The sequence below is a fragment of the Xenopus laevis genome, chromosome 5S (assembly GCF_017654675.1).
Source record: "Xenopus laevis strain J_2021 chromosome 5S, Xenopus_laevis_v10.1, whole genome shotgun sequence".
Lineage (NCBI taxonomy): Eukaryota > Metazoa > Chordata > Amphibia > Anura > Pipidae > Xenopus > Xenopus laevis.
The window spans coordinates 30,569,516-30,588,634 of NC_054380.1; the positions used below are offsets into that span (position 1 = coordinate 30,569,516).

The window sequence follows — 19,119 nt, forward strand, 5'->3', positions numbered from 1 at the left end:
AGGCTAACATTGACTTCGGTAGGTTTTAGGTGGCGAACTAGGGGGTCAAAGTTTTTTCTTAAAGAGGCAGTACTTCGACTATCGAATGGTCGAATAGTCGAATGATTTTTAGTTTGAATCGTTCGATTCAAAGTCGTAGTCGAAGGTCGAAGTAGCCCATTCAATGGTCGAAGTAGCCAAAAAAACCATTTGAAAATTCCACGTTTTTTGCCCTCTATTCCTCCACTCGAGCTAAGTAAATGGGCCCCTTAGTGTGCGTCTCTGCCCTTAAATGACATTCCCACCATGGACTGCAATTTGTATCATGTAATGGCTGGCTCCTCCTCTCCAATCAATCATAAAAGCATCAGTGAATGGTAAACTATGTGTAGTGTAAGAATAACAGATTGGCTGGTAAGTACATACTGCACTGCACTGTGGTGGCTGTAGGGTTGTAAGGTAAGTCAATAAACAAGGCAACCTGATTTATGTTAGTTATCATCCATTATCAGTAACACTGCAAAGCCCCTAACTGACATTTGTACATGATACACAATGTGTTGCTTGTATTTATATAAATAATAAAACTGTCCTATTGGTTCTCCAACCTTTTTCTGCCATTGACACTCGATAGTTTTCCAAGAAAATGACCTTCAGTCTGTCACCGATAACTGGATCGTTATTTACAATACTTGCAATGGCGTTGATTAACTTGATGATCATTTTAGCCATATGGTAACCAGGAGCCGCCTGCAGAGCAACAGAGATAAAGGAAGTTACATAGAAAGTGTACAGTAGTTCTAAGGGAAACTACACTGCAGATAAATTGAGTTCATTTTCCCCTTTATTGTATTTCCTTTATAATAAATATTAAAATGGAAGAGTAAAGCTCACAGAAAATGACTGTCTGCTTTCATATATATTAGTGGGAGCTGCTGCGTTGTTCCTCTAATGAAACATTGTTTGATTTACCAAAACAGACACAAGCAATAGGGCTCCTCCCACTCATGTGTATAAATACATATATATAGGAGTGTTCTGTCTATTTAAGATATATTAAAGATATACACAAACTATACGCAGTATATATTTGGCTTTAAAAGAGAAGGAAATGTGTAACAACTTGGCACCTCCATGATATAGGGGGTTATTTACTAAACTCCGAAAGCAAAAATCACGAAAGATTTGTCATTTTTTTTAAAATAAAATCGGACTTTTTGGAATTTATTAAACCTCGTGGATGGAAAAGTCAGAATCAGAAAATTTGGCATCTCAGACCTGTCGAGGTTGCACATAAGTCAATGGGAGAAGTCCCAGTGATTTTTTGATGTGTGCTGGGTTTCATGCAATACCCTGAAGTTTTCTGAGGTTTCGGGCAAAAATCTGAGATTTCAGGTGAAAAATCCGAAATAAACGGATGAAAAATCTTTAAAAAAATCGTGAAAATTGGACGAAAAATCAGAAAAAATCCTGAAAATCAGATTTTTTCTTTTCCCGCAAAGCAAATTTTCGGGAAAATGCAATAATAAATAAGCGTAAAAAACCAGAGCGGATTTGATCGGAGTTTGAAGCAGAAAATATTGAGATAAATTCAAACTTTGATAAATAACCCCCGTAAATGTTTCATTCCTTCTGTTAATAAGCTCTTTGATGACTGAATTGATATAAATGCACAAACAATGTAATAGTTGTTAATACAATACCTTTCCTCCAATCATAACAGTCCTTGGAACAAAAACCTTGGATGGGTCTTTCTTGATTCCTAAAAAAATGAATTAACCTGGTTTTAAACAAAACATGATAATAATTGTAAATTCTAAGACACTCATTTTTCCCATGTTCCTGTCCCATGCGTGACATAAATCTACATGGGATTATTTCTTATTCTTTAAATTGTAAACCTTAGGATGTGGGCTGGCAGGAGTCATCACAAGAATGTTGCTATAAATGCTTTTAGCTCCCTTATGGGTGTTTGCAGCCATAACAGCCAGTGCACCAGAGCTGGTAGGTGTAAGGGCAGCACTTTCCCAGTGATTTTTGCTTGATGACTAGGGCCATGTTTAGGGGGTATTAGGAAGAAATGATGCCACTTTAAGCTGCATTACTTTTTCTTAATTCACACTTCTTTAAAAATAACTATTAGGGCTCAAGATGGCATATTTGACTGCATTTCTGGCCTTTGCTTATATTGGGGGACACTTTTGGTGGTGTCTATGAGGAGTCAGTATCCCATAAACTAGCCTACAAAAGCGAAAGCGTGTTTGGAATGACTTTTATTACGGCCAACTGTAGGATACTTACTATTGTACAGAGTAATAATGTGTAAACAATTGAGCAGCTGCCTCTTGTATTCATGGATTCTCTTGACTTGCACATCAAACACAGAGGAAGGGTTTATCTTGACTTTGTATTCCTGCTCCAAGTAAGCTGCGAACTTTAGTTTGTTCTCCTGAAATTCAGATGGAACTGGATTATTATTTTCAATCAATACAAGATTTTTATTTCTGGAATATTCTTATAGACTCCTACCTATATGTCTCAAGTGTCAAGTGAGCTCTTGTTGAACAAATCCCTTCAACCCTGTACCTCAATGGTCCTTGCCAAATTCTGCAGTCGGGGTTGCAATGTGGCCCCTCGTGATATAATGCCTGTGCTGCAAGCTGAAGCAGCACAATAAGCAATACTGGGATGCAACAATGTCCTTACTAATTTGCTTTGAAAACATGGGAGAGCTCGACAGAACTCCTTGTCTGATTTGTGGATTGTTGCAGAAAAACTGTCACTTGCAGGGACATAATCCAGGCTAGAAACCTTGTGGCATTACTAAAGGGTGAAAGTTACAACTTGGTGTACTCTTGGCAAAAAGTACATTTCATAAATTGCAAGTTTTGACATTAAACTTGTACTGGAGCATTGGTACTGGTGCACATTCACACCTTTTAGCCAGATAACATTTTGCCAATGTAGAACTTGAAATATTACAAATTAAAATATTATAACAAATTTATCACGAACACAAGGACTAATTTTCTCCAAGAGTAATTTTGCCAAGTTTTGGCTGGAACTACCATTATAAAGACAGAGCAGCCTCTTTTGCATCTCATTATCTATTCTACATTATCCTCCACGTTAATATCCCACATACATGTTTTCTTTATTGTGTATATTCTCCAGCAAATTTTCCCCATGACAACTTCATTGTAAAAATATGCTGTTTAATTTTTACAGAGAATTTCACAAATTATGCTTGCTTACAGTTTATTTCTGATAGTAATTAAATATGTTAAGTTGTGAAAATACACCCGACGTGTTGAGGCAAACATTGTTTAGCAGTCTAGGAGTGTCTCACACACAAAGCCTCTTCCCTTACCTGCTTGACCTTCGCTACATCATGCACAAAACTTTCATCATCAACAAACTCCAGTAACTTGCGTAACTGGCTCAAGTCTGTCACAAAATCCTCTCCAATTTTCTGCAAATGAAAAACAAATGTGTGTTTCACAGTTATCCAGTGGAAGTGGGTTACATTTCAATATTGACTGAATATGAACTTAAGCCCACCTCATAATTGATGAAATCACATTTACTCTCTATGTATTACAGGCAGCAAGTAAAACAAGGCATATAAAAAGGACACTTCCTTAAGTGCTTCATTTACTCCAAAAGGGGGAGCTCTTGCTCTGTGACTGAGCAGGTTATTTATCAAGCAATGTAAAATGAGAAGTTGAGAACAATAGGGTAAAGAGCCGTGTATTTATAATGTTGTGCATTTCTCCCTATAGGAGAATTCAACTCTAAAGTTAAAAAAACCCTACCCTACATAGACCCCCCCCTTCACCCCCAGCCTAAAGTTGGCCATAGACGCAAAGATCCTATCGAGGATTTGTACGATTTTCGGTCCGTGTGTGGAGAGTCCTGACATTTTTTCGTCCAGAGGAGATCGGTCATTTGGTCGATCAGACAGGTTTGATTTTGTCCGCCGGAGCCCATTGCACTCTCATCGTAATCTGAACATTCGGCCATAGGGCCGAACGTTCAGATTACCCCCGATATAGCCATGCCTGTTAGTGGCATATCGGGGAAAGATCGGCTCATTTGCCGATGTCGCCAAATGAGTGGATCTTTTTGTCTATGGCCACCTTAAGTGTTACCCCGGGCAAATGCCCCTAACATTTTACTTACCCCTCTGTGCAGATTCAGGCATTGGACTTCACGGGTGCCATCTTAAACTGCTTCGGAATGAGACCGGTGTAGCAGCGCATGCGTAGTTGGAGCAATTTTCTGTCTCGCATCAACTGCACATGCGCCGAAACTGACAAAAATTGCCAAAGTCCCCGTCTCATTCTGAAGATTACCGAAGCGGCTGAACATGGCGCCAATGAAGTCGGATGCCTGAAGCTGCACCGAGGGGTAATTAAAACGTTTTGGGGCATTTACCCGGGGTAACACTTAGGCTGGGGGGGAGGAGGGAGGGGGTCTATGTACGGTAGGGTTTTTTTAACTTTAGGGTTTAGTTCTCCTTTAAGTGTGCTTTGGCACTGTCCATCATGATCATGGAAATCTTCCACAAATTTTACAGAGCTGACTAAATAGAGATTGTATTAATATAGAAATGCTGGGAGGGAATCAGCCCTGAGCATGAGGCCTTGCATTGGATCGTTGGTCTGTTTACTGAAGAATAGCACAGACACTCCAAGGGAACAAAATATATTTGAGAAACACTACACATTAGGGTTGTTTCTCATGATCTGTCTGCTTCATATTTACAGTGGGTCATTATACAATTATAATTATAAAAAATGTGCTATTCTCTACAACTTCTGTGTGGTCTTTATGATTTGCCCTGTTATTTTTCCTTATTCTAACTTTCAAACAGTGGTCACAATATCACAAGCTACATCATACTAAAAGCTTTTCTAAAAGTGAATTAAAGGAGATGGTATATCCCGGCACGCTTAAATCCCATTGGCATTACCTCAGAAATGATATCAGACAGGCCTGGGTTGCACAGCATAAGCCAGCGTCTTGGGGTGATGCCATTGGTCTTGTTCTGGAACTTGTTTGGTTCCAGGTCATAGAAATCTTTGAAACTGCAATGCAAGAGTGAGATGTAACAGTCTGTTAAGGCAGTAGGCTACAAGGTAAAAATCAATGACCTAATAAAGTACCGCAGAGAAAGAGAATACAAAATCAGAATCAGATCAGGAGTCAGATAAAGCATATCCATCTACTGAGGTTGGCTTTGGGGTGCTTTGCCTTAAACAGAAAAGGGCATACACAGTTTGACCCCCTAGTGCTGCCTGTATGTATGTTTAATAAAGTGAAAAGGAAAGGTCCATAAAACCACAGACACCTCCCCCCCCCCTTTCCGTTCCAAAAGGCAGGTTACCTGAAGCCTGGAGATGGTTTCAAGATTGTAGAGATCAAAATAAAGTCACAGATTGTTTGTATTGCTAAAAGTGCTGCAATTACAGGTAGCTATGAGAATGGAACCCAAGCAGGAGAAGTAGTCAAGATGTGACATGGGAAAGAACACTGAGGGGCACATTTACTAAGCTCGAATGAAGGATTCGAAGTAAAAAGACGTTGAATTTCAAAGTTTTTTTTGGCTACTTCGACCATCAAATAGGCTACTATGACCTTCGACTACGACTTCGACTCGAACGATTCGAACTAAAAATCGTTCGACTATTTGACCATTCAATAGTCGAAGTACTGTCTCTTTAAAAAAAACGTAGACTACATACTTCAGCAGTTTAAACCTACCGAGGTCAATGTTAGCCTATGGGGACCATCCCCATCAGTTTTCTAAGGTTTTTTTGATCGATTAAAATCCTTCGATATTCGAATTCGTAGGGTCAAATTTGAGGGTCAATTAACCCTCGATATTCGACCCTTAGTAAATGTGCCCTTGAGTAGGAGAAACAATAACTTTTCTGAAAGAAATTCTATTTTGCAGTGTTGGCCCATCAGTGTAATATTTATTTAATCAACTTCATTGGCTGGGACACCGAATCCTCAGTCCGCTTGACAGATCTAACCATTTGACATTTAACGTGATCCCTGTATGTTGTTAATTAGAGGAAACTGGAATATGGAACCAAATTCCCCAGTCCAACATCAGCCATAACTCAGATGATATCTTCCTTCAACAGTGCGACCTATGTTTCAACGTATCATTTGACAAAGTGCCATTGTATTCCTCGTCACTACAGGAGACTGTGCCAGAGAATGCTCGCCCTATGGGTACTCACACAGAATTCTTCACTATTTCAGAGTGAATCCTGGCCACTCCATTCACAGCATGAGAGCCAATCACACACAAGTTAGCCATATTGATCCTTTTGCAATCTCCTTCTTCAATAATAGACATTCTCCTCAGTCGGTCCATATCCCCTGGATACATGGCAGCCACTTCCTAAAAAAGGAGAGGTAAACCTGTAGCACCATTTAAAACACTGGGATCATACAAATTTGAGCTGCGTACTTATTATTCACATGCAAGACATTATTACCGAGCCCTAATGTTGGGCAGATGTTGGCAGAATGATTCCTTTATATGTAATGGAGAAAGAATCTTACATCTAGGTGTCGTTGATTGATTGCATAGATAATCTCCAGGTGACGGGGCAGCAATTTCTCAAACAAGTGCACAGGCCATCGTTCCAGAGCCTCGGGCAGCACTGTGTGGTTTGTATAAGCACAGGTCTTCTTGGTGACATCCCAGGCCTAAACAACAAAAAAGCAGAGTATATTTACCATGCACTGCCATATATCTCTATATATGCAAATGTAATGGCAAATTGTTTTCATTGTATTATCCACAGGTACTACTTGTTCCCGCAGAACAAGGTGTCTCTTTAGCCATGTGGTTACTGTCATTCAGCAGCCCATGACATTTGTCTCACTATTTGGGATCTTCTGCTCACTTTAAAGGAGAACTAAAGCTTACCTAAAGAAGTAACTAGAAATGTTGTACATTATGTTTTGGGTTTCTGTACCAGCCCAAGGCAACCAGAGCCCTTTAGCAGGGAAGATCTGTGCCTCCAAAAATGCTCTAGTAGCTCCCCATCTTCTTTTCTGCTGATTCACTGCACATGCTCTGTGCTGCTGTCACTTACTGAGCTTATGGACCCACTCACAATATAGAATAAAAATGTCAAAATATAAGGCTGATTAGTAATTAATATTGCCTCCCCTGCCGGCTAGAATGTAAATCAATGGCGGGATGCCACACGGATCGCTTCATTTTCCCGAAGTCGTCCGAAGTTGCCTCACAAGGAAACTTCAGACAACTTCGGAAAACGAATCGCTCTGAGTGCCATCCCATCATTGATTTACATTCTAGCCGTGGGAAGGCAGTGGAAGGAAAGTGGAAGGCAATTCGGGGAGATTAGTCGCCCGAAGAAGAGATGTGTCGCTGGGCGACTAATCTCCCCAAATCTGAGCATGTCTCTGCTCTTAGGGTACAATGTAACAGTAATTATAGGTAATTACCCCACAAAGTAAAAAAAAAAACATAAAGTTTGAAGTCCTGGATCATTGCTGCTATTGACAAGCTGAAACTTTAGGCTGGTGCAATAAATTCAGTATATAAATTATGCCATTTTTAGCCATATTCATTTTTAGGGTTTAGTTCTCCTTTAATATGCAAACTTTCCAGAGTAACAATTAATTTGAGAGGTTGTACCAATTCAAAAGAAACCATACAAGTATCTGAAATGACTTGCAGTGTATTCACAATACAGAAGCCCAGTAATGTTAAATAGGTACTGTATGTATTTTAATCTCTAAATGCCTTACCCTATCCCAGTCCATTTTCTCCACATCTACTAGAATCCTCATAAGCTCTGGGATGGCGAGTGCAGGATGAGTGTCATTCAGCTGTATTGCAACCTGTTGGAAAAACAGAAAAGCACAAATTCAAGCTGTTCTACAAGCTTTCACACTCTACCTTCGACTTCGAATATCGAATTTTACTTTTTTCAGCGAATTTGGGTATGCTGTGGTCGAAGTAAACTCGTTAGATCGATAAGGATTTCCGCGTTCGATCGAACGATTTTTCTTCTACTTAAAAAAACTTAGAAAATTGCTCTAGAAGGTCCCCATAGCCTAACATAGCACTTCGACAGGTTTAATTTGGCGAAGTATTGAATTCGAAGTTTTTTTTAAAGAGACAGTACTTATTATCGAATGGTCGAATATTCAAACTATTTTACTTCGAATTGAATTCGAAGTCGTAGTATCCTATTCGATGGTCGAAGTATCCAAAGAATTGCTTTGAATTTAGATTTTTTTTTACTTCTAATTCACTTCGACACTTTATAAATCTGCCCCTAGTAGTGTAGACTGAATCAAGCTGATTCCATCTCAGGTTTGATAGACATAAAAACATTGAAATCGTCTTTCTATACGGTGCACATACCTTGTCTGGGAATGTATCAAAGCAGGTTCTAACGGGGTCCCGACATCCAAACTTAGAAGACTTGAATCGCCTGATTATATCCTGTAGCGTCGCAGCCACAACGAAGTACTCCTGCTTCAGTCGCAGCTCTTTGCCTTCAAAGAACTAAGCAAAAAATATTGGAGTGACTATCCTTAAAAAGTCTCAAAGGCAATATGTTATCCAATGATATGAGAGACTTTTCTTTATAGCACTTACAAACCATTTTGCAGTAAGAACAATACCTGGCTTCTGTTATATGCTACAATTAGTTATGAGTATTGTCCACTAATATTAAATTTAACAGTAAAGGTCAAACTTACATTGTCATTAGGGTACAAGACTCGAGAGATGTTTTCCGCCAGATTTCTGTCCAGCACGGCCTCTATGTAGTCCCCAACATTAACTGCAGACACAGTAACACATGGAGTTACTTATTTAAAGTTACAACAACGTAGTTTATTAATTAGATACATTTCACATATGGACAACAACAACAGACCTTTGTTTGTAGTTTATTAATTAGATACATTTCACATACGGACAAGCTACGAGTAGGGATGCACCGAATCCAGGATTCTGCCTTTTTCAACAGGATTCAGGCCGAATCCTTGTGCCTGGCCGAACCAAATCCTAATTTGCATATGTAAATTACGGGCGGTAGGGAAATCTCGTGACTTTTTGTCACAAAAAAAGCATTTTTCCACTTTTTCCTTTCCTGCCCCTAATTTGCATATGCAAATTAGGATACGGCCGAATCTTTTGTAAAGGATTCGACCGAATTCCAAATAGAGGATTCGGTGCATCCCTATACATGAGTGATAAAGATGTTGTTTTATGTCAACACATGTGATTTGCTGTAAATATTAAAACATTATAACAATATATTTAAGAATAAAATCGCTCAAGAAAAGTATGTATTTATTTGTGGTGAGTTTCTGGAATTTTAGTAGACGTGACAACCATGGCAGAGTTCAAACTAAAATAGCAATTGTCTGAGGCTTATTCCCCTTATATGGTTATCCTGCCAGAGTCCCTACAGCTGCGGTGATAATCACAAGTGCCAGACAATGTTCTACAACTGTCATTCCACAATGAGAAAACCTGCTGGAAGGAGCCAACTAATTGGCACTAATCAGGTAGTGATGCAAACAGAACACGACCAACTGATTAGAAACAACTCCAGGCATACCAAACACACTTGGGGGCCCATTTACATTGCTCGAGTGAAGGAATAGAAGAAAAAATACTTTGAATTTCAAATGGTCGAATATGGCTACTTCGACCTTCGACTACGACTCGAACGATTCAGGAAGGAATATCCTTTGATCGATGGATTAAAATCCTTCGAATCATTCGATTTGAAGGATTTAATCGTTTGTTTGATCGTAGGAATATCGCTAAATCCTTCGACTTCGATATTCGAAGTCGAAGGATTTACATTCGGCAGTCGAATATCGAGGGTTAATTAACCCTCGATATTCGACCCTATGTAAATCTGCCCCATAGAGAAAGGGCAGAGACACACCGTCAGATTCGGGGAGATTAGTTGCTCGGCGGCAAATCTCTTCTTCGGGGCAACTAATCTCCCTGAACTGTCTCCCTTGCCTTCCCGTTGGCTAGATTGGAAATCACCGACGGGATGGCACTTGGAGCGCTTTGTTTTCCGAAATCACCCAAAGTGGCCTCACGAGGAAACTTTGGGCGACTTCGGGAAAACAAAGTGCTCCAATTGCCATCCCGCCGGCGATTTACATTCTAGTCTGCGAGAAGGCAGTTCGTGGAGATTAGTTACCCCAAAGAAGATACGTTTTGTCGCCAGGCAGGTAATTTCCCCGAATGTGACCGCGCGTCTCTGCCCTAAATGCAGAGTGCACAATACACTTGTGTGGACCCAGCAAACACAGCCTGTTATTAATAAAACTACCCTCTTGAAGAAAAACCCTGTGTGACTAGAGATGCTACGTTATGATTTCATTGCCAAAGAAGGTTAAACACTAACAATATTGAGACAAATCAACATCTGCAACAGTTTATTGGGTAAATGGAAAAAAAGATTCTGACATAACTTTCCAAACAGTCAGCCAGCCTTTTATTGCTCATCTCCAGAGCGTCAAAGGGGGGGTTTAATGGCACCACTATCACCAACTTCAAGTCTGAAAATCACCTTTAAATTAACTTGTAGTATGTGTAGCGAGTGATATTCTGAGACAATTTGCAATTGGTTTCCATTTTTTATTATTTGTGTTTTTTTTAAATTATTTAGCTTTTTATCCAATAGCTCTCCGGTTTGAAATTTCAGCAATGCGGCTGCTAGGGTCCAAATTACCTTAGCAACCATGCACTGATTTGAATGAGAGACTGGAATATGAATATAGGAGAGACCTGAATAGAATGAGGAGTAATAAAAAGTAGCAATTACAATACATTTGAAGCCTTAAAGCACATTTGTTTTTAGTTGGGGTGACCACCGTTTGAAAGCTGGAAAGAGTTAGAAGAAGAAGGCAAATACATATAAAACTAATAAAAATAAATAAATAATGAAGACCAATTGAAAGGTTGCTTAGATTTGGCCATTCTATGATATACTAAAAGTTAACTCAAAGGTGAACCACACCTTTAAAGACAAAGGTGGTAAACAGATACTCAGATACTAGTTCATTGGTAGGTATAATTAATTTATTGGTGTTACTATCTCACACTTTTTTATGCCGTCACCCACACATAATTTAGTAGCAAAAAGTCCCTCATAAGCCTTTATAGTAAATGAGGATTACGGCACCTCTCCTTACACTGGAGGATTTTTATTATTCAGACCTGTGCCAGTTGTTATTATTTATATTTAAAAGGTTCAATTAAAAAAGACACCCCCAATGATTCATTTTAATACATATGTTATGTTATTTATAGCCAGCTTTCACAAATTTCCATGCAATCCTTTCAACAACTTAGAATGCAAAGAATGCTATGATTGTATGAAGGGCAATGCTATATACACGTCAAACTTTTTCTCTGTATATTGAAGGACACAGCAGAAAGCTATTTTGTGACTAAACAGTTAAAACAAGATGAAATGCACTCGGCTATAAAGCAAGCATTCAACCTTTCTTGGGCCCTTCCAGGACATACCAGAACATATCTCCATAATATAAAAATATGTCATAAATAACCTGTAAATATGACCGTTTAAAATAGAAATTGGTGAGAAACGAGAGACCCAAAAAGCTGTATTTGACAGTGCTGGTGTTATTGGTATTAGCAAGCAACAGACCTCTAGATGTTGTTGTACTTCAGCTCACACAATCCCACTGACTACTCAAGGCTTTGGGGAGTTCTGAGGATTAAAGTCCAACAATTTCTGGAGAGCCAAAGGTTGCTTATACCTGATATATAATGTTAAAGGTATCCTTACACTCTTTTAGGTTGAACTCATTAGGGGCCTTGGCTGACCACAGCCTCATGGTGTTCACGGTGTTATTTTTGTATCCAGGGACTGGTGTATCGTAAGGCATTGCCAGAACAATCTGAGGAGAGAAAAGAAAAATATATTGATTTTTGCTACAAATAGCAATTGTGTATTAAGGGCAGAGACACACGCTCAGATTCAGGGAGATTAGTCGCCCAGGGGACAAATCTCCTCTTCTTTGGGGCGACTAATCTCCACGAACTGCCTCCCCTGCCAGCTAGAATGTAAATCGCTGGCGGGATGCCACTCGGGTTGCTTCATTTTCCGAAGTCGTCCGAAGTTGCCTCACAAGGAAACTTCAGGCAACTCCGGAAAACGAATCGCTCTGAGTGCCATCCCGCCATTGATTTACATTCTAGCTGGCAGGGAGGCAGTTCGGGGAGATTAGTCGCCCCGAAGAAGAGGAGATGTGTCGCTGGGCAACTAATCTCCCCAAATCTGAGCTTGTCTCTGATTTTAGGGTACAATGTAACAGTAATTATAGGTAATTACCTCACAAAGCAAAAACATAGTGGCTATACTTAAAATTTTCAATTAGTTGTCAGTTTTTATTTTTTATCGTTTTTTAATTATTTGTCTTTTTTTCTGACTCTTTCCAGCTTTCAAATGGGGGAGTCACTGACCCGACCAAAAAACAAATGCTTCATAAGGCTACAAATTTAATTATTTATTGCTACTTTTTATTACTTTTTTTCTATTCAAGTCATCTCCTATTCATTTTCCAGTATATTATTCAAATCAGTGCATGGTTGCTAGGATAATTTGTAACCTAGCAACCAGATTGCTGAAAATGCATTCTGGAGAGCTGCTGGATAAAAAGCTAAATAGCTAAAAAACTACAAATAATAAAAACATGAAAGCCAAATGCAAATTGTCTCAGAATATCACTCTCTACATCATACTAAGGGCTCTTATTGACGAGCGGTTGTAGCTGCGCTTAAACATTACCATTCAACTTTGGAATTATTCTTAGAAATATAGAAACCTCTGAATCTACTCTAGAATATTCTTCACTTTCCTATACAGGTATCCAGAATGCTTGGGACCTGGGGTTTTCCAGATAACAGATCTTTCTGTAATTTGGATCTTCATATCTTAAGTCTAATAGAAAATCATATAAACATTAAATAATCCCAATAGGCTGGTTTTGCATCCAGTAAGGCTTTATTTATAACTTAGTTTGGATGAAGTACAAGCTCCTGTTTTATTATTACAGAGAAAAAGGAAATCATTTTAAAAAATTTGGATTATTTTATAATAATGGAGTCTATGGGAGACAGCCTTTAAGAAATTCTGAGCTTTCTGGATAACGGGTTTCTGGATAACGGATCACATACCTGTACATAAAACTTATTGGGTCAAAAGTACAATTTTACCCATGTAATATTAGTCATGCACGTTGTATCCCACATATATATATTTATGTATATATATATATATATATATATATATATATATATATATATATATATATATATATATATACAGTTATAGGATCAGTTATCCGGAAACCCGTTATCCAGAAAGTTCAGAATTACGGAAAGGCCGTCTCCCATAGACTCCATTATAATCAAATAATAAATTTTTTTAAAAACGATTTCCTTTTTCTCTGTAATAATGAAACAGTACTTTGTACTTGATCCAAACTAAGATATAATTAATCCTTATTAGAAGCAAAACCAGCCTATTGGGTTTATTTAATGTTTACATGATTTTCTAGTAGACTTAAGGTATGCAGTTCTAAATTATGGAAAGCCCCAGGTCCCGAGCATTCTGGATAATAGGTCCCATATCTCTATATGTATAATCTGTAACAAACCTGCGTGTCAACCCACTGGGAACCTTCAGCTGTGTGCTCTACTCTGCCATAGAAATGGACCGGAAGCATGAACTCAGGGCGAGCTTTTTCCCAGGGATTTCCATACCGCAACCAATCATCTGCTTCTTCAACCTGAAATGGATGAAAGAAAGTTGTAACTCCTGTAATATCTGCTTTACTAGTTGTGCAAAATGCTTCATCCACCATCTGTCATTCTTATTTTCCATTTCATAGGAAATGTGATAGTGAACATGGGTATAACTATGTCATGGCATCCTCCTACCTATGCATAACTGTAGCCTAGAATATCATTTTTTTGTGAAATTTGTACTAAAGCTAATATCATATCATTCTATCAGTATAAGTACAGGCAGCCTAATGGGCCACAGGCACTACATGACAGCTTCTATAATACATGTGTGTGAACATCAGGATATCCGTAACAATCATATAGTCCTCACCAAAGTTTCAGCACAGGAGACGCTACTTCCTGTTCACAGAATAAGCAAGTGCATTCATTATCTGCACTGGACTCTAATTACAATGTTAATTACCAAGGAAGAAGTTGTGGTGTGCTTGCTTCACACAATGGGTTTATTTGTGGTTAAACATAGATGACAAACTGAAGTCTGTTCTGTGTTACTTGTCATAAAGCAACATATTTAATTTTATCTAATTTAAGGATTTAGTAATAATAAGATCATTGTCAGTCTGTCCTGAGATGTAAAACCCCACTTTCCTTTTCACGTCACTGTATACTTATGCTTTAATGCCTGGGACAGGAAAAAAAAACTCTATAAATAGGCCATCAGGATTAGATACAAATCTCTAATTTTTATGCATTTTTATTAAAGATTCCACTAATTATTTAAAGCACGAGCAATGACAGTGTGTATAATAACATGCTTTGTATTTACCTGCCAGCCATTCATAATCCTTTGGTTGAATATTCCAAATTCATATCGAATTCCATATCCATAAGCTGCAAGTCCAAGTGTTGCCATAGAGTCCAGGAAGCAAGCTTAAACATGGACAGAAACAATAAGTTGCAATTCAATCATACTTACAAAAAAACGAAAAGGACAGTGAACTGCTCATGTGCCCTCCATAATTGTTTGGGTGTGCTGAGAAAAACTTAAAATACTAAAACCTTAGATTTTCACCTTTTCTGGAAAAATACATATAAATTATCTTATACAGGTATGGGACCTGTTATCCAGAATGCTCAGGACCTGGGGTTTTCCATATAATGGAGCTTCATACCTTAAGTCTACTAGAAAATCATGTAAACATTAAATAATAGGTTGGTTTTGCTTCCAATAAGGAATATCTTAGTTTGGATCAAGTACAAGCTACTGTTTACAGAAAAAGGAAATCATTTTTTTAAAATTGGCATTATTTGGATAAAATGAAGTATATGGGAGAAGGCCTTTCCATAACTCAGAGCTTTCTGGATAACGAGTTTCCGGATAACAGATCCCATACCGGTGCTTTTTTTTACCTTAATAAAGGTCCTTGCTGAGGGGCCAAGGGCCATATATATCTAGAAAACAGTCTAACTGAAATAGATGCTGTACTGCTGAGAAAAAAAACTATAATGTATTTGATTCCTTTTGCCTGATCTGTTGAAAAGTAGAATATTCTGTGAGCTCCTTACCTGCCAGACGCCCCAATCCACCATTCCCGAGACCTGCATCCTCTTCTATCTCCTCAAGCTCTTCCATATCCAGGCCCAGCTGCAGAGACAAGAGAAGAAAACCTGAGACATGAAGCCTTGCTAGTCACTTGGAAAGAGATGCTACTTTTATTTATAGCATTACAGATTTTTTGCACTTTATTCACACAAATGTTTAAAATGCTCAAAAAGTAAGAGGAAACCTAGTGCATATTTAGTATGGATGCACCGAACCAAGGGTTCCACTCAGGATTCAACAGAATTTGGCCAAATCCTACGTGCGCAGACACACCAAACCCAAACCATTAAACTCACATTACTTAAAAGTTATAAATGACTTTAAAGATGTTATTTTCTGTTATATCATGTTTTATTTTCATATAAATATGTAAATTAGGGTAATCTTCTCCTGTTATTATTTACATAGTTCCCATGACTGTTCTTGGGCTGACCTTGTTTGAGAGGAAAGGATCAAGAGAAGGGCCGTTTACCCTGCAGCTGTGCCATTTTAAACTCAGCTTGGCTTCTGATTTTTATTAAAAATCAAAATAAGCACCAAAACTGTGGAGTTAAGGCTACAGCCACACTGGGTTAATTCTCAGTCTGAGGATAAACGCGAGTGGATTATTGGAGGGTCAGTATGTACCATTTTTTTAATCATGTTTATTTAATAAAGCTTTTTGACTTTTATATTTAGTAGTTTTTGGATATATTTTTGAGTAATTATTCTAGAGAGCCTTGGGAGCTGTGGCGAAGTCCTGGAGCAGACTGGCAGATTGGACAACCCCTTTATTTTTAGGATAAACGTAGGCTATGAATCAGCCACTACATTGAAATCACTGCTCCTCATTGTCTTTACCTGGGGCTACTGTGTTGGCCCTGGGGCAAGCACATGAGGCGGATTTTGGCATTGAACCACTCTGTGTGCCTGCACAATGGATCTGGATAAAGACACAGAAGATTGCTGATTCAAACATAAGAGGAGATTTTTGGCTTGTGGATAAATGCAGGCCAAGAATCAGCCTAGTGTGGCCATAGCCTAATGTTTAATGTGCCAGAATCACAAGATAATTAGGCTACTGGGGGCGCCGTTTCACTGGAGTCATGCAATTTAAGATTGATTAATCAGAGATTACAGTGTGGTAGCTTCTATGCATATTAAGGAAAATTAATTTGTAGATAAATTAGGTTGCTCAGGTCACCCATACTATATATCTATAATAAACCCTATATATTTATTATACTGAGTCATAAATGAGCACGTTTATCCACAGTAGATCTATATTGCTAATGCCCAAAGCAGAGCTCATTAAATGGAAATATTATGCGTCAGGTACTGAGTGGCAAGCATACTACATTGTTGCTAGAACAAAGGAGTGATTGAATGAGCAGAGAACAGCCTACAGGTAATTTGATCATTGGGTGGCACAGTGGCTGCCTGCGCCGGCTCTCACTGGCATTGTGCAGACACTGCTGGCCAATCACAGCTGGCAGGGAGACACAGGCTAAAGGCACGGTTGCTACCTACCTGGTATGTTTTTCAAAATAAGGATTATTACACTTATAAATAGGAAGAAAATATAAAAGAAATAGGAGGGGCAGTATTTTCCAAACAAAATGTAGTGAACATAGCTTGAGGGAGCTGCAGTAACGAAGCCTGCATGATTTATTCAAAGGTGCACGAATAGTATAGTAATGTTTTACCAGAACTTAATTCGGCTACTGTAAATCATCAGAATGAGTTTATTAAGATCTTCTAGCATAAGAATTTGTGTCAAGTGTTCAGTATGAGATTGTCACCTTTTCGACAGAGAGATGTAATAAGCCAAATTGTAGAGATAAGCCTTCAAGCAGGGGAGGGGACTAGAGAAGGGGTCACCAACCATTCTTTTACCCATGAGCCACATTCAAATATAAATAGAGTTGGGGAGCAACACAAAAAAAGCTCCTGGGGATGCCCATTAAGGGCTGTGATTGGGTATTTGGTAGTCATTATGTGGACTGGCAGCATTCAGGAGGCTCTGTTTGGCAGTACATCTGGTTTTTATGCAACCAAAACTTGCCTCCAAGCCAGGAATTTAAAAATAAGCACCTGCTTTGAGGCCACTTGGAGCAGCATCCAAATGGTTGATGAGCAACATGCTACCCATGAGCCACTGGTTTGGAATCACTGGTGTAGAGCATCCAACAAATGGCATTCCATACGAGAACTTATTACTGGATGGGCTATGGGCACACAGGCTGAGCTGAAGCTAAGGTCAGCCCAAATACACAAAAGGAGCCACCTCCGGACTGACCTCAGCTTCATCTCCACTGTGTGTGAGCACAGATTGAAATCAATGGAGCAGGGGCAGGGAGCACATCTGCTTTTTTCAGGCTGCAAAAATACACATGCTGACAACAGCCGGAGCCTTCAGCCTGTGTGACCATAGCCTTATGTATGATAGTTGGGTCTTTTTTGGGGAGGCTAAATCTCCCCAAACCTTCATTTTTCTCTGTCTATACCACCAAGGGGTGGACACATGCTTCCATAGGTATTACAGTAATAATATTAGGATGACTAACATCAGCCAAATGTGTTTGCTCTGGAGCCAAAACAACAGTTCCGGATGCTAATACTTTGGGCACACAAGCATATAGAACGCTTCTCTCCACCTAATGAATATTAACGAGAAGGACAGAAGCCTATGGATTGAAATCAGAGCTTCCTGTATCTGAACGATGTTGATAATAAGATTTTAATGTGGCTGCCCTATCTGTACAATGGTAGTTTGTAAAGTTTGTGGGACTTTGGAACTGTCTTTTTAACTTTCCTAGAAGAATGTGTTGCTGCTGTCTTATAATTTTGTCTTCGCAAAATAAAGTGAAAAATGACACTTTTTTCTCTTCAGTGCTTCTGTTATTTTCATGACTTTAAAAAAAGACTATAGTTAGTTTTAAATGCATAAAAAAGGCAGTTTGCTGCTTTTCTGAGTAAAAGAATCCCGTCATGGTTTCCCGGGGCTCAATCTCCCACTAATTTCCTGGAATTCGTACAGTTTGTTGCGAGTACATAGGGACAAAAGCAAAGCACAGAGGGAGAGAGCAGAGGTTGCTTCCCTCCTGTGCACTGATGTGGGGCTGAGCTTGTTAATCTTTATTCACTTCCCTGGAAAGCAATATTTACTCACTTATCTCTACACTGGCATTTCTGTAAAGCAACTCCATTAATATAGCGCACACAGTATAAAGCTGGCCATAGACGCAAAGATACAGTCGTATAAAACAAAGATATGTACGATTTTTTTGGACCGTGTGTGGCGTGTCCCAGCATTTTTCTTACCATGGCAGTTGTCTAGTCGATCAAACAGGTGAAAAGATTTGTATCAGCTACCGATAATATCTCTGCATGTATTGCCTATCTAACAATATCAATGGGTGTCTGTCACTACTATTTTTCGGACATAACTTTTGCACAACTGCTGTCTGTCAATTAATGGTTACAATATTGTCTGATTTGTTCTTTTTCCCACTTATTTTAATCTTAATGGATAATGGTAGGTGTCAGAAGGAAAAGAACAGTGTTTGTTGCCCAAAGAATAAAATCTGCACGTCTATGGGAAGCTTAGGGTACAAGAAAATTGTGTGACCACTCGTTTTAGAAATCCAACTGTCTTTTCATCAAACTTACCCATGGGGATGGCAATGGAAGACCATGCCCTTTCTAAAGAAGGTATGGACACTGGGCTTAGTCGTCC

General features: G+C 38.9%; 1 protein-coding gene across 1 annotated transcript in view; it reads right to left on the bottom strand.

Moving 5' to 3' along the window:
• Positions 1–19,119, bottom strand: part of pygm.S (phosphorylase, glycogen, muscle S homeolog) — a 35,064-nt gene that overhangs the window by 6,874 nt on the left and 9,071 nt on the right. The window contains 14 exon segments of the mRNA NM_001091595.1: positions 588–729; positions 1,683–1,741; positions 2,281–2,428; positions 3,350–3,451; positions 4,955–5,069; positions 6,234–6,397; positions 6,562–6,708; positions 7,783–7,875; positions 8,405–8,548; positions 8,746–8,828; positions 11,835–11,946; positions 13,708–13,839; positions 14,625–14,728; positions 15,365–15,443. Of these exon segments, the coding sequence (NP_001085064.1) occupies positions 588–729; positions 1,683–1,741; positions 2,281–2,428; positions 3,350–3,451; positions 4,955–5,069; positions 6,234–6,397; positions 6,562–6,708; positions 7,783–7,875; positions 8,405–8,548; positions 8,746–8,828; positions 11,835–11,946; positions 13,708–13,839; positions 14,625–14,728; positions 15,365–15,443 (1,624 nt within the window).